The sequence below is a fragment of the Bombina bombina genome, chromosome 9 (genome assembly GCF_027579735.1).
Source record: "Bombina bombina isolate aBomBom1 chromosome 9, aBomBom1.pri, whole genome shotgun sequence".
Classification (NCBI taxonomy): domain Eukaryota; kingdom Metazoa; phylum Chordata; class Amphibia; order Anura; family Bombinatoridae; genus Bombina; species Bombina bombina.
The window spans coordinates 256671121-256685105 of NC_069507.1; the positions used below are offsets into that span (position 1 = coordinate 256671121).

Below are 13985 nucleotides of genomic sequence, written 5' to 3' on the forward strand. Positions count from 1 at the left end.
GCAGCAGATTAGGGGTTTATAAGTATAATGTAGGTGGCGGCGGTGTCCGGAGCGGCAGATTAGGGGTTAATAATTATAATGTAGGTGTCAGCAATAGCGGGGGCGGCAGATTAGGGGTTAATAAGTGTAAGATTAGCGGTGTTTAGACCAGGGGTTCATGTTAGGGTGTTAGGTGCAGACATAAAATTCATTTCCCCATAGGAAACAATGGGGCTGCGTTAGGAGCTGAACGCTGCTTTTTTGCAGGTGTTAGTTTTTTTTCACCCAGCTCAGTCCCATTGTTTCCTAAGGGGAAATCGTGCACGAGCATGTTTTGCCAGCTTACCACTACCGTAAGCAGCGCTGGTATCGAGGTGAGATGTGGAGCTAAATGTTGCTCAACGCTCACTTTTCTGAGGCTAACGCCGGCTTGCAGAAAACTTGCAATACCAGGGTTGTTTAAAGGGAGCGGTAAGAAAAAGAGGAGCGTTAACACCGCACAGCCTTACCGACAAAACTCGTGATCTAGCCGAATGTGTTTTCAATATAGTACAGGGTGAATTGCATTTTTAAATGACTCTGGGGTCGATTTATGAAGCAGCGGATGCTGCCTCCGACCCACTCCGCTTCAGTTCCTCCTGAAGTGGAAGTTAAGAAGCAGCGGTCCTAAGACCGCTACTCCTTAACTCATCCGCCACCTCTGAGGTGGTGGACAGCAATCAGCCCGATTGAATACGATTGGGTTGATTGATGCCACCTGCTAGCGGCCTATTGGCTGCGAATCTGCAGGGGGCGGTATTGCACCAGAAGTTCACCAGAACTGCTGGTGCAATGATAAATGCCGACAGCGTATGCCTTCAGCATTTATCGATGTGCGGCGGACATGATACGCTACATTGTATCATGTCCTTCAGCACAATAGTAAATTGACCCATATGTTTGTTTTTTTGCATTTTCCATACTGTCCCAACTTTTTCGGAATTGGGGTTGTAAAACACACGTTAACACACATAGGGATAAACACATTATTATTATGTACTGAATAATATAGTACTATCTTCTGTATCATGTACACAGGAGTCGCTGTAACATATACTGATAAACACGAGACATTGTAACACACACTAATACTGTACATACATTAAATGGTTCCTAACACATACTGATAAACAAATAAAATAAATTGTAACAAACATAGGGATAAACATTTTTATGTACTGTAAAATATACTGAAGTGTATAGTCATACAGATGTGCACAGGAGCTACTGTAACATATATTGATAAACACAAGAAGAGACATTGTAACACATTCTTATACATAAGTGGTTCTGTAATACATGCTGATACACACATTAGGATTCTATAATGAATATGGATACATAAAAGACACAGTAATATGAATAACACAAAAGTACATACTATATAATATATTGATTTGTACAAAACTATGCACAGGAGCTACTGTAACATATACTGATAAATGAAATAGATACTACAACAGACTGACAAGCCCTGCAAGGGAAACACATACAGATAAAAAATAATGTTTATGTAGAACATACAGATAAATAATAATGTTTATGTAGCACATACAGATAAATAATAATGTTTATGTAGAACATACAGATAAATAATAATGTTTATGTAGAACATACAGATAAATAATAATGTTTATGTAGAACATACAGATAAATAATAATGTTTATGTAGCACATACAGATAAATAATAATGTTTATGTAGCACATACTGATAAGTACAATAAAACACACACTCTTATAATGCACGTTTAGTAGATTAGGTTGTTGTCACAGTGCCATAAATATTAAAATCAGCACAATATTCAGATTCAGGGACAGAGCATAACACCATTCATAACTGCTGAGATCCGCTCTCTATTCACTCAAAAACACACAGTGAGTTCCACTATAACACAGTGACACACACGGTTATTCCTGGAAGTCCATGTGACAAGACGGATGTGTCCAGTGACAGGTGATGTCTCAAGCAGCAGGTGAAGTCTCGTGTAACATCCGGATGGTTCTCTGCACCAGTGCCAGGGTCTTAATGATAAATCTATATGGGGGGTCTTAAACCTCAAAGACACAGGCAGGAGCCTGAGCTGCACACTGACACTAAGGATACTAATTGAGGGACAGTTAGTGTCAGACAGCCTCCTGCATCCACCTGGTCAGGCAGTCTCTTGCTGGATTTGGTTATGCCTGGGCCAGGGGGCGAACAGCCTAGGAAAACCCTCACATACCAGCACACTCTGGTGAGTCAGATAAATATTATTGTAAGGTGGGTAACCATAGGTGCAATATAGATGAGGACAGATGGGAGATGTGACAAATCAGAAGGGAACAAGTGACACTTAGACCTGAAATGTGTTTCAAAGGGTCCATTTCTACTGATGTCCTACTGTGACACTCTCTGTGGCAATCACTATTGGTTAGCACTTGCTCTCAAACCTCCAATCATTTGTTTTAACCCTTTGTAACCTTGCTGTCTCTCATTTATCTAATGTTTACAACTTTGCTTTTCTTCTTGACATTTAATTCTTGCTAACTTTGCTCTCAAATCTGCCTAAGTCCCTCTCTTTCAGTCAATATTCTTCATGAGTCTCTCATCTGTCTAACTACACATCTGATACCCTACCTTAGTCTTTGGTCCACTAATTTATTTGCACTTATTAATATCACCTAAATTTCCTCTCTGTCCGTATATTCTGAGGATAAAAAAAAAAAAAAATTCTTGATTGTTTGGTGTAAACAAATAAAATTATAAAATTAATTTGATATATTAATACTAAAGGTTAAATTAAATAACCATTCCAGAGATATGAGTATATTTAAAGATTAAGAAAGCTGTAAAGCAGTATACAGTGCATATTCATTTCAGTATATAGTACATATTAATTTCAGTTTGGCCCAGTACATTTATTTTTAGGCCTATATTCTATTCTAGTGATGCAGTCTATGGCATGAGTATTTCGGGTGGCTGTAGGAAGTCACAGATAATATTTTCTCTGGGGGGGAACTAAAGATATTAACAGGACTCTCCTTAAGAATGTGCGCATTGGTATAGCAGTGCATCCAAATAATTAAAACACCTTTATAATGAAAAGCACACACTCAAGAATGTTTAAAAACTTTGAGTTGATTGGATCATATATAACACCATTCATGACATCACTGATTACATCATAAATTAAACAGTGACATCAAAGATCATGTGATACCATTGATGAAATGCAGTATCTAAGCACTGACATTATACCTTAAAACTTCCCCTGATGTATACAACAACCAAACATATAGAAGTAAATTACAATAACTGTAATCTTGCTGGCAGCCATGATAAGATAAATATATCAGCTCTAGATGTTGCATAAATTGTAAACTAATAAAAGATGAAGAATTATTCAGCCCATTGTTTATCCATGAAGCTTAGGTTTAATTCATCTTTCATGTAAGCCTCTGTACAACTGATTTGTGAAATATTTTAGTCTTTGTCCTTTCTGGGTTTCACATCAACTAACTTTTCAGTAAAACAATAATTTAGGAAAAAAACGTATTCTAACATGGTTAAAACGCGTCACAACCACAGTCATGATACTTGTCACCTGAACTATTGTGCGCTTCTGTAACCTCAGCTAAAATGCAATCCACATACTCATCCTCTATAACTTCTTTAGCAAAAATAGATAGCTTGCTCCCAGTAGCTCATTGCTGCTCCTTCAACAAAGGATACTAAGAAAATAAAGCAAATTTTGTAATAGAAGTAAATAGGAAAGTTGTTTAAAATAATATTTTTTATTTGAATCATGTAATAAAAAACATGGGTTTTATGTCCCTTTAACCCTTTGAGTGCTAATGACGGCTCTGAGCCGTCACAGAGTTTCTCACTCTGGTGCTAATTACGGCTCAGAGCCGTCAGGAGCACTCTCCCACCTTGAGGGAGATCTGGGGGCTCCTTACTGCTCCTACCCCGGCGATCGTGCCTGTAGAGTGACAGGCATCACTGGGGCTTCACGTCATGCGCAGTGACGTCACGCGCAATTACGTGATGACGTCACCGTGCAACTTTATTTATACTTAACAATGTTAAGTATACAAGGAGGGGGCATGCTGCTTAGAAGCCTGTATCTCAGGTATCTAAGCAGCTACAGACCCCCAAGACCCATTGTTTGAAAGGTAATCGCTTAACCTTTCCATCAGTTTAAGTCTTGGGGGTCTGTAAAAAAAAAAAAAAAAGTTAAAAAAATGTTTTCAAAAAAATAAAAAAAATAAAAAAAAAAATATTAGCACCCAGGTGGGAAATGGCTTAGCAGCCAAAGGGTTAAGTAGTCTAAAGTTAAGTAGCTAAAAAACAAACATATTATTATATAACATTTTTAAATTGTACTGGATTCATCTTCTAGTAGTTCCGCACTGCGTCCTGAAGTGTCTAAAAGGTTCTTACTTTATTTATAAAACTTGTAGCAATTCTGATTGGTTAGTCATGGCCAGTTAGACTAACTCACATTTCAATCTGCTCACTCTTCTGATTGGGTAATGTCAGATTACAAGAGTAGACTGACTGTGCTTTGATATTTAAAGGGACACTAAAGTCAAAATTTAACTTTCATGATTCACATAGAGCACACAATTTTAAACAACTTTCCAATTTACTTCCATTATCTAAATGTGCACAGTTGTTTTTATTTCTGAGCTACTACTGAGCATGTGCAAGAATTCACAGAACATGCGTATATGCATTTTGTGATTGGCTGATGGCTGTCACATTATGCAGTGGGAGGAGAAATAGAACCAACTTTAACAGTTGTCAGAAAGAAATCTACTACTCATTTGAAATTAAAACTAAATGCTTTTGCGTTGTCTTTTTATTTTGCATTTACTGATTTTGCTATTCTTTTGACTTTAGTGGTCCTTTAACCCATATATTCATAATCCTGACTAGTTAATGTGACTGGTACCCAATTAAGAGAGATCTTACAACCTCTTACAGTCACTTTACATTACATGTACCTGGTTTGTTTGTGACCTTACAATGATCCCTGTCACATTATCTCCCTTTGGGCCAGATTACGAGTGGAACGGTAGTTTGTGTTGGCGTTCGAGCGTTAAAACAATCAGAAGTAATTGTTTTGAACGCGGAGATTCACGCTTGTATTACGAATTGGAAGTTTGCACTCTTGTGTTTACAAAGTCTCGGTAACAAATAGTCTTTGAAAAATTACAATTGCAAAATCACATTTCCCCATAGACGGGAATTGAAAAAAACACCCACAAAAAAACACCCACAAGTTGCGCAAACAAGATAGCGGTTATTTAAAAGCGCAACATAAGAAGATAATATTGCATATTTCACATTTCAATGTTCTGCACATAGCAGAATATGTTGTATTTATTCTTAAATATATATTTAAATATTTATCTGATAGATTTGTGCACAAATATATATTTATACCTATATATCTAGATGATTATATATAGGTATAGACATATACAGAAATATATATAGGAATATCTATTTAAAAATACATAGAACATATTCTGCTATGTGCAGAATATTGTATGTGAAATATTTACAGTACAATACACAGTAAAACACGTTATTAAATATGAAAAAGAAGTAAATGATACCATACAACATTGTGCACTATAAGGTCATGGGATAATATTCAAAAGCTGATCTTCTTCGTACCTCAGAGAAAATGGAGAGAAACTTTCATAGAGTTAAACCATATGAGAATATCCCTTTAAGCACAATAGGAAAACTACTCCCATGATTTTGAGCTACTAGAGCTCTAAGTGATGCGCTCAGTACAAATGGATCCCAGACTTTATTGGTTGTAGGGAGTTCCAATATTTAATAACAAAAATACAAACGTGTTTAAAACATAGATCCTTTAAAAAGCAAAGTCCTTGCAAAATAAAAAGGCAATAAATGTCCGTCACTCTGGGGTCCCAGCGGTTATCAACAGGCAACACTTTCAGACCTTCTTCCTAGATAGATATCAGAAGGGTCCGGTGCGACTTGGTTTCAATATCCCTGCCCCTCCTTGTGACTTTGCCTTTGTGACTGCTGACTCCTGAATATGTTTGTATTTTTGTGAGTAGTTTATCGTGCTTAAAGGGATATTCCTTCTTTTTTCACTTTTATTGTTTGATTATACACACTGTTATAATTTTACTATATTCTGTTTTTACTTTATTAAAAATGAATATTGCATAAATAGGATTTTACACGTTTTTATCAACTTGACTGCAAACTGCTCCAATGCACTTATACATATGTGTAGATTGTGTCTGTAAATACATAAATACACTTATAAATACATAAATACACTTATAAATACATAAATACACATTTATACACATATAGACATTTATATATACATTACATACATATACATATTTAGACACGTGCATGTATGTATCGCTATGTTAAAGCCCTTTATTTTCTAACACCTGAGACCTCGGGGGCCCATTTATCAAGCTCCGTACGGAGCTTGTGGGCCCGTGTTTCTGGCGAGTCTTCAGACTCGCCAGAAACAGCAGTTATGAAGCAGTGGTCCAAAGACCGCTGCTCCATAACCCTGTCCGCCTGCTCTGAGCAGGCGGACATGAATCGCCAAAATCAACCTGATCGAGTACGATCGGGTTGATTAACACCCCCCTGCTGGCTGCCGATTGGCCGCGAGTCTGCAGGGGGCGGCGTTGCACCAGCAGCTCTTGTGAGCTGCTGGTGCAATGGTAAATGCGGAGAGCGTATTGCTCTCCGCATTCAGCGAGGTCTTACGGACTTGATCCGCACTGTCGGATCAGGTCCGCAAGCCCTTTAATAAATAGGCCCCCTCATATCTTTGTGCAATATTTTTCTTTACATTTTTATTAGATAGTGCTATTATGAGTATAACGGTACAATGTATATTTGATGTGTTTTGTGCAACTGTTTTTTTTTTAGCGTAACAGTTAACCAGAGCTCTGAGTTTGTGGTAATCATTGTAAACCGCGTCTGCGAGCAGAATTTAACTTGCACTTCAATGACCACAAAAACCCAATATTGCTCACTCAAAAACAGTAGTGCTCCACTCATCATCTAGCCCTTTGTGTCAGTTTTTCAATTGTGTCAACCACCATTGGTGAACTCGAAATCTGTTTCTTTATATCGGCCACGGTGTATCCCTTTGTGTATGACTTAGGCTTGGTCACTTATCATACAGGTAATATTTTGATTAATATAATCTGCTAGATGAATTTGTGATGAAAGAGTGTTTTGTACCTTCCTCCTTTCTCTGTCTAATCCTCAGTACTTTCTTATATCACCATCAATCTCTTACACTCTACCCCTCATGCTCTCTCCCGGGTGCCTGGTCTTATTCCTTCTATATTCGTCCTCATGGAACGACTGGGAACCCCTCAGTTTATCACTGTGATTCTGGTAAGACAATCTCTTCCTGTCTCCTTCTACAATTCCTTTGTCATTGTCTGCAAATCTAAATGAATCTGTGTGTTAGATACACCAAGAATGGAGAGCTTTTCAGTGATCTACATATCTATAATTGATTATTACACTATGGAGCATGTTTATTGTATCTCACACTTTGTATACAGACATTAGACACCACAGAATACAAAAGCAATGAGGGGGGAGAGAGAGATCTGACTTCTTCAAATAAAGACCCCATACATAAATGTTTCTGTGCAATATTCAGTGATGGTTCTTGAGGGTGCTTTGCATTATCATTTTTTGTCAACAAGTTTGTAAAGGTGCCTATATCCATAAAGTAGCAAGTTAGACCATCTTTGTGTGTTATTTTCCTTACCAAGGTAAAAAGATAAAAATATTGGTGAAAAAGTGAGATTTAAATGAAAAAAATAAATAATAGAAAATAATGACCCTGCCATCTTTGGTTTTTATTCAAATATTTCTGCAAGCATTCTCTTCTTTACTACCTCCAAAATGATTATTTTGGGGTAGATTTATGTCGCTGCGAATGCAGCAGTTTCCGCGCAAGCCCTCAAGCTGGTGCAATGATAAATGCAGACAGCGTGTGCTGTTAGCATTATAGCGATGTCGGGCAGACATGTGGATCATGTCCGCCCGCATCTTAATAAATCGGCCCTACATCTGCCTATGTCTATGTGCGTCAATATGTTTCTGTTTGCTAGACAATACTGTACCTGTTGCCTCTTTCTAGAGTATATTTCTCTGTACGTGCATATCTCTATGGGATGTTTTATAGCTTGATAATGGGACATTCTGGGCAAAAATGAATCAACAAAGAACAGCAGTTATATGTTAAAGTATTTTACACTGAGCCTTTAGGAATACGACCGAAAAGGAAGAAGAGGAAGATTAATCTGTCTGATGTGACAAACATTATTTACTAAGGGCTAGATTACAAGTGGTGCTGTATTTTATTTTTTTTGCAATTGAGAAAACTCCACTAGTGTTAAGCTTTTTGTGCTAGTCGGGTTGCGTTCGTATTACAAGTTTCAAGAAGACTTATTTTGTGCTAGCAGTAACCCAAATAGCGCAAAAAACCTGATTTAAGTTTTAGTGAGCATGTATTCCCCCATAGAAATCAATGGAGAAAAAAAAACTAACACCGGAGATCCCGCAAACTTCATCGCATTCTCACATTGCCCATAGAAGTCAATAGAGAAAAAAAAATGTTAGAAAAAAAATAACACCCATTGCGCATACAGCATAGCATATTCACATTAGCAAATCTAAAATATATTTACAGTAAATACATAGTTAAAATCTTTATTAAATACGAATATTGCATACATATTTTTTATCATGTTTTCATCTACTTAATGGTAAAGGGCTATAATGCATTTATATATACTGTATATGTCTATATATATATATATATGTACATATATATTCATGTTTTTATATGTGTATATATGTCTTTAAATACATATATACACATATAAATACATAAATATATATATATGTACACATATATAGACATATATACAGTATATATATATATATATATATATATATATATATATATATATATATGTTGCAGGTAAAGTCAGAAATCCAGGTAATCCTAGGACTACCCGGGTAAACCTGACATTGCCCAAACGGCTGTGGGTAAAGCCTGATGTAATGTAATTCCCCCATCTACACATTTTTCTTGCCTCTGTTTGGGGGGTTCAAGGAAGGCGCCCGCCGATCCTCTGGCATTCACCCCAAGTGAACCTTGGGGAATGAAGTTTACAAGGGGGGCTCCTTGAACCCCCCAGGTGGAGGCAAAAAGATAGTGAAGATGTGTGAATTACAGTGCATTGTATGTATGTTTGATGCGGTGACTCAATGCACTCTGAGAGTTATCATGTTACATTGGGCTTTACTCACAGCCGCTTGGGCATTGTCAGCTTTACCCGGGTAATGCTAGGATTACACAATTTCTTACTTTACCTGCAACATATACACAAACAAATACATCTTTAGATATAGATCTGTATGTGTCTCAATGTTAAAGCCCTTTGCCTGCTTTTTTATCTAACAACTGAGATCTCATATCTTTGAGTCCTTATAACTTTTGTATGCAATATTTCTTTATAAATAAGTTTTATTAGACAGTTAATATGAGTGTACCTGTACTTTGTAATGTAGTTTTAAAGTGTTTTGTGGCACTTTTCAGTTTAGAAAAACAGTTAACAACAGCTCTGAGATCACGGTAAGGATTCTAGCGTAAATCGTGACTGCAGGAATATTTATCTTGCACTAAAATGACTGCGAAAATCCGATATCGCTCGCTCAAAAACAATAGCGCTCCCTAACTAACATAGTAGATAAGGTCGAAAAAAGACCGAAATCCATCGAGTTCAACCTATACAAATCTAAAATACTTACAAAAAGCTCCAGTTAAGCTTAAATAACCCCACTAAAAGGTGACCCATTTAATACTAGCAATGAAAACTGTTATACTAGTCTTCATGATTATTTCTGCTTCTCATTGGGAGACAGGTTGCAATGTTCTATTGTTTGTGGGGGTGCCAAGTAATGACTGAACGCAGTGGGGGGGACTTCATGCTTCTCACACTGCAGTTAGTATAGGACTTAATGGGGGGGTTAAGTCTGACTTTTTATGATTATTTAGCCCAGGTACCAATTGTTCTAAACTTGGAATACAAACATATTTCTGACCTATCAGTATTTATTAGTAGATTTTTTTTTGCCTGACAGGTACTATAGTCTTTTTGTATGGTTATAAAACACTTGCAAATATATCATTTGTATTGTGTTATTTATTATTTATTTGCATGGAATTAGCTAAGTTAAAAGCTAATTACATTGAAACTGGTAGTAAAATACATTTTTGCATACAGCTGATATAGTGATTCCCACAGCGCCGTTAGCTAACAAGGACACACTTCTACACGCTGCCGAGAGGTTTATATAATCCTTTAATATCTGTTTTTCATGATTGTTGTTGCTGTATTTCTTCTGTAAAGTGGCACCATATTTATCTTCTCAGCAAAAGCCATTTCTAATAGTTTTTTACTCCCTCGTTTACTAAGAACTAATACATCTGTGCCCAGATCCCTTTAGAAGTGTAGATAGTTGTTATATTAACTCCGAACACTATTTGGGATGGTTATAATCTTGCTCTTGTTTTTGGCAGATAGCGATTTCTGAACTTTCACTGGTATTGTCAGTGTGTTAATTTAAGTGATCACAATCCTTAAAATGATTACATCATAGGTTGAAGGTAAAAAGTGGGTTGATCCCTGTTTATAGTGTGCAGTGATGCTAATAGGTGGTGTGTACAATTAACCTCCAAAACCACAGAGATACATGTATTTGTCGCTGTAAGGAGCTTGAACAGGTGAATTATAGTTGACATGTGAGTTATAGTGTGTTTGTTATACTCAGCATGTGGGTTATAGTGTGTGTAATACTCAGCATGTGGGTTATAGTGTGTGTTATACTCAGCATGTGTGTTAGTGTGTACGTTTAAGCTGGGTATGTGTGGTATACTGGGCATGTATGTTATACTTAGCATGTGTGTTATACTGGAAATATGTTTTATACTGGGCATGTGTGGTATACTGGGCATGTGTGTTATTCTGGGCATGTGTGGTATACTTGGCATGTGTGTTATACTGGAAATATGTTTTATACTGGGCATGTGTGGTATTCTGGGCATGTGTGGTATACTGGGCATGTGTGTTATTCTGGGCATGTGTGGTATACTTGGCATGTGTGTTATACTGGGCATGTGTGTTATACTGGAAATATGTGTTATACTGGGCATGTATGTTATACTGGGCATATGTGTGTTATCCTGGGCATATGTGTTATACTGGGCATGTGTGTTATAGTGTGTGTGTGTGTTATGCTGGGCATGCGTGTTATACTGGGCATGTGTGTTATAGTGTGTGTGTGTGTGTTATAGTGTACATGTGGCATAGTATGTGTATTATGCTGGGCATGTGTGTTATACTGGGCATGTGTGTTTTAGTGAGCATGTGTGTTATGCTGGGCATGTGTGTTATACTTGGCATGTGTGTTATAGTGTGCATGTATGTTATAGTAGACATGTGTGTTATAGTGGGCATGTGTGTTGTGTTGGGCATGTGTGTTGTGTTGGGCATGTGTGTTATACTGGGCATGTGTGTTATACTGGGCATGTGTGTTACAGTGTGCATGTATGTTATAGTAGGCATGTATGTTATAATGGGCATGTGTGTTGTGTTGGGCATGTGTGTTATAGTGGGCATGTGTGGTATAATGGGCATGCTTCTTATAGTGGGCATGTGTGTTATAGTGGACATGTGTGTTATAGTGTGTGTGTTATAGTGAGCATGTGTGTTATACTGGGCATATGTGTTATAGTGTGCATGTGTGGCATAGTGTGCATGTGTGGTATAATGGGCATGTGTGGTATAGTGGGTATGTGTGGTATACTGGGCATGTGTGGTATAGTGAGCATGTGTGTTATACTGGGCATGTGTGTTATACTGGGCATGTGTGTTATAGTGGGCATATGTGGTATACTGGGCATGTGTGTTATAGAGGTCACATGAGCTATAGTGGGCATGTGTGCTATAGTGGGCAAGTGTGGTATACTGGGCATGTGTGGTATACTGGGCATGTGTGTTATAGTGGGCATGTATGTTTAAGTTGACATGTGTGTTATAGTGGGCATGTGTGTTATACTGGGCATGTGTGTTATACTGGGCATGTGTGCTATAGTGTGCATGTGTGTTTCTTGGGTTATGGGTTTTGCCAATGTTTATTAGTGTAAATGTGCTTAATATTATTTTTTTATTGATTGAATAGGAAGTGTTTGTATCTGTGCGATGTTGCTTCCTAACATCATCTAATATGTCAAAGGTAATTTCAGTGTATAGTGTGTATGTGCACATTACATTAAAAAAACTTTATGAATTCTCGGTAATAAGTTAAAAGTTGTTGTTTGGGTTTATCAAGTCCTTGTCATTAAGTATTGAGATGTGTTGGATTGTGATCTGAAAAACAGGACTGGCACATGCTAAGTACAGGGACAATTCTTTCTGAAACTATAATGAAAATATATCATAAAAAACATGGTGAAAATGTCTGTGTGCCATCCCAAGCATATGCCCTCCTTAATGTGCATCATCCTAAGCATGTGCCCTCCTTAATGTGTGTCATCCTAAGCATGTGCCCTCCTTAATGTGTGTCATCCTAAGCATGTGCCCTCCTTAATGTGTGTCATCCCAAGCATGTGCCCTCCTTAATGTGCGTCATCCTAAGCATGTGCCCTCCTTAATGTGTGTCATCCTAAGCATGTGCCCTCCTTAATGTGTGTCATCCCAAGCATGTGCCCTCCTTAATGTGTGTCATTCCAAATCCATGCCCTCCTAAATGTGTGTCATCCCAAACTTGTGCAACAAACAAAGAAATTAGGAAACAGGGATCTGTATAAAAAGTCAATTGTAGCAGTAACAACTCTTCCGTATAAGAGATATGGGAGGAGCCGATAGCCAGAGTCCGTAACTTAAACAAATATTATATAATATAAAGTAATAGTCACCAGTGCTCTCAACGTATTTTAAGGGCTTACCCTCCAGCCATCCAAGACTCCTCTCTGGAAACCGCCTAGACTTGTGCCCTCCTTAATGTGTGTCATCCCAAGCATGTGCCCTCCTTAATGTGTGTCATCCCAAGCATGTGCCCTCCTTAATGTGTGTCATCCCAAACTTGCGCCCTCCTTAATGTGTGTCTTCCCAAACTTGTGCCCTCTTTAATGTGTGTCATCCCTTGTGCCCTCCTTAATGTGTGTCATCCCAAATCTGTGCCCTCCTTAGTGTGTTTCATCCCTTGTTCCCTCCTTAATGTGTGTCATCCTAAGGATGTGCCCTCTTTAATGTGTGTCATCCCAAACTTGTGCCCTCCTTAATGTGTGTCATCCCAAATCTGTGCCCTCCTAAATGTGTGTCTTCCCAAACTTGTGCCCTCCTTAATGTGTGTCATCCCAAATCTGTGCCCTCCTTAGTGTGTGTCATCCCTTGTGCCCTCCTTAATATGTCCCATCCCAAATCTGGTCCTCCTTGATGTGTGTCATCCCAAGAATGTGCCTTCCTTAACGTGTGTCATCCCAAACTTGCGCCCTCCTTAATGTGTGTCTTCCCAAACTTGTGCCCTCCTTAATGTGTGTCATCCCTTGTGCCCTCCTTAAAGTGTGTCATTCCAAATCTGTGCCCTCCTTAGTGTGTGTCATCCCTTGTGCATATATGTGTCATCCTAAGCATGTGCCCTCCTTAATGTGTGTCATCCCAAGCATTTTCCCTCCCTAATGTGTGTCATCCCAAATCCGTGCCCTTCTAAATGTGTTTCATCCCAAACTTGAGCCCTCCTTAATGTGTGTCATCCCAAACTTGTGCCCTCCTTAATGTGTGTCATACCAAACTTGTGCCCTCCTTAATGTGTGTCATCTCAAGCATGTGCCCTCCTTAATGTGTGTCATCCCAAACTTGCGCCCTC

The 13985-nt window shown here is 38.1% G+C and overlaps 1 protein-coding gene across 1 annotated transcript in view; it reads left to right on the forward strand.

Moving 5' to 3' along the window:
* Nucleotides 1-2094: 2094 nt before the first annotated feature.
* The window catches only part of CLCN1 (chloride voltage-gated channel 1), a 384315-nt gene continuing 372424 nt past the window's right edge, over nt 2095-13985 (forward strand). The window contains exon 1 of the mRNA XM_053692781.1: nt 2095-2253. Within this exon, the coding sequence (XP_053548756.1) occupies nt 2197-2253 (57 nt within the window). The 5' untranslated portion in view covers nt 2095-2196. The remainder of the gene's footprint in view (nt 2254-13985) is intronic.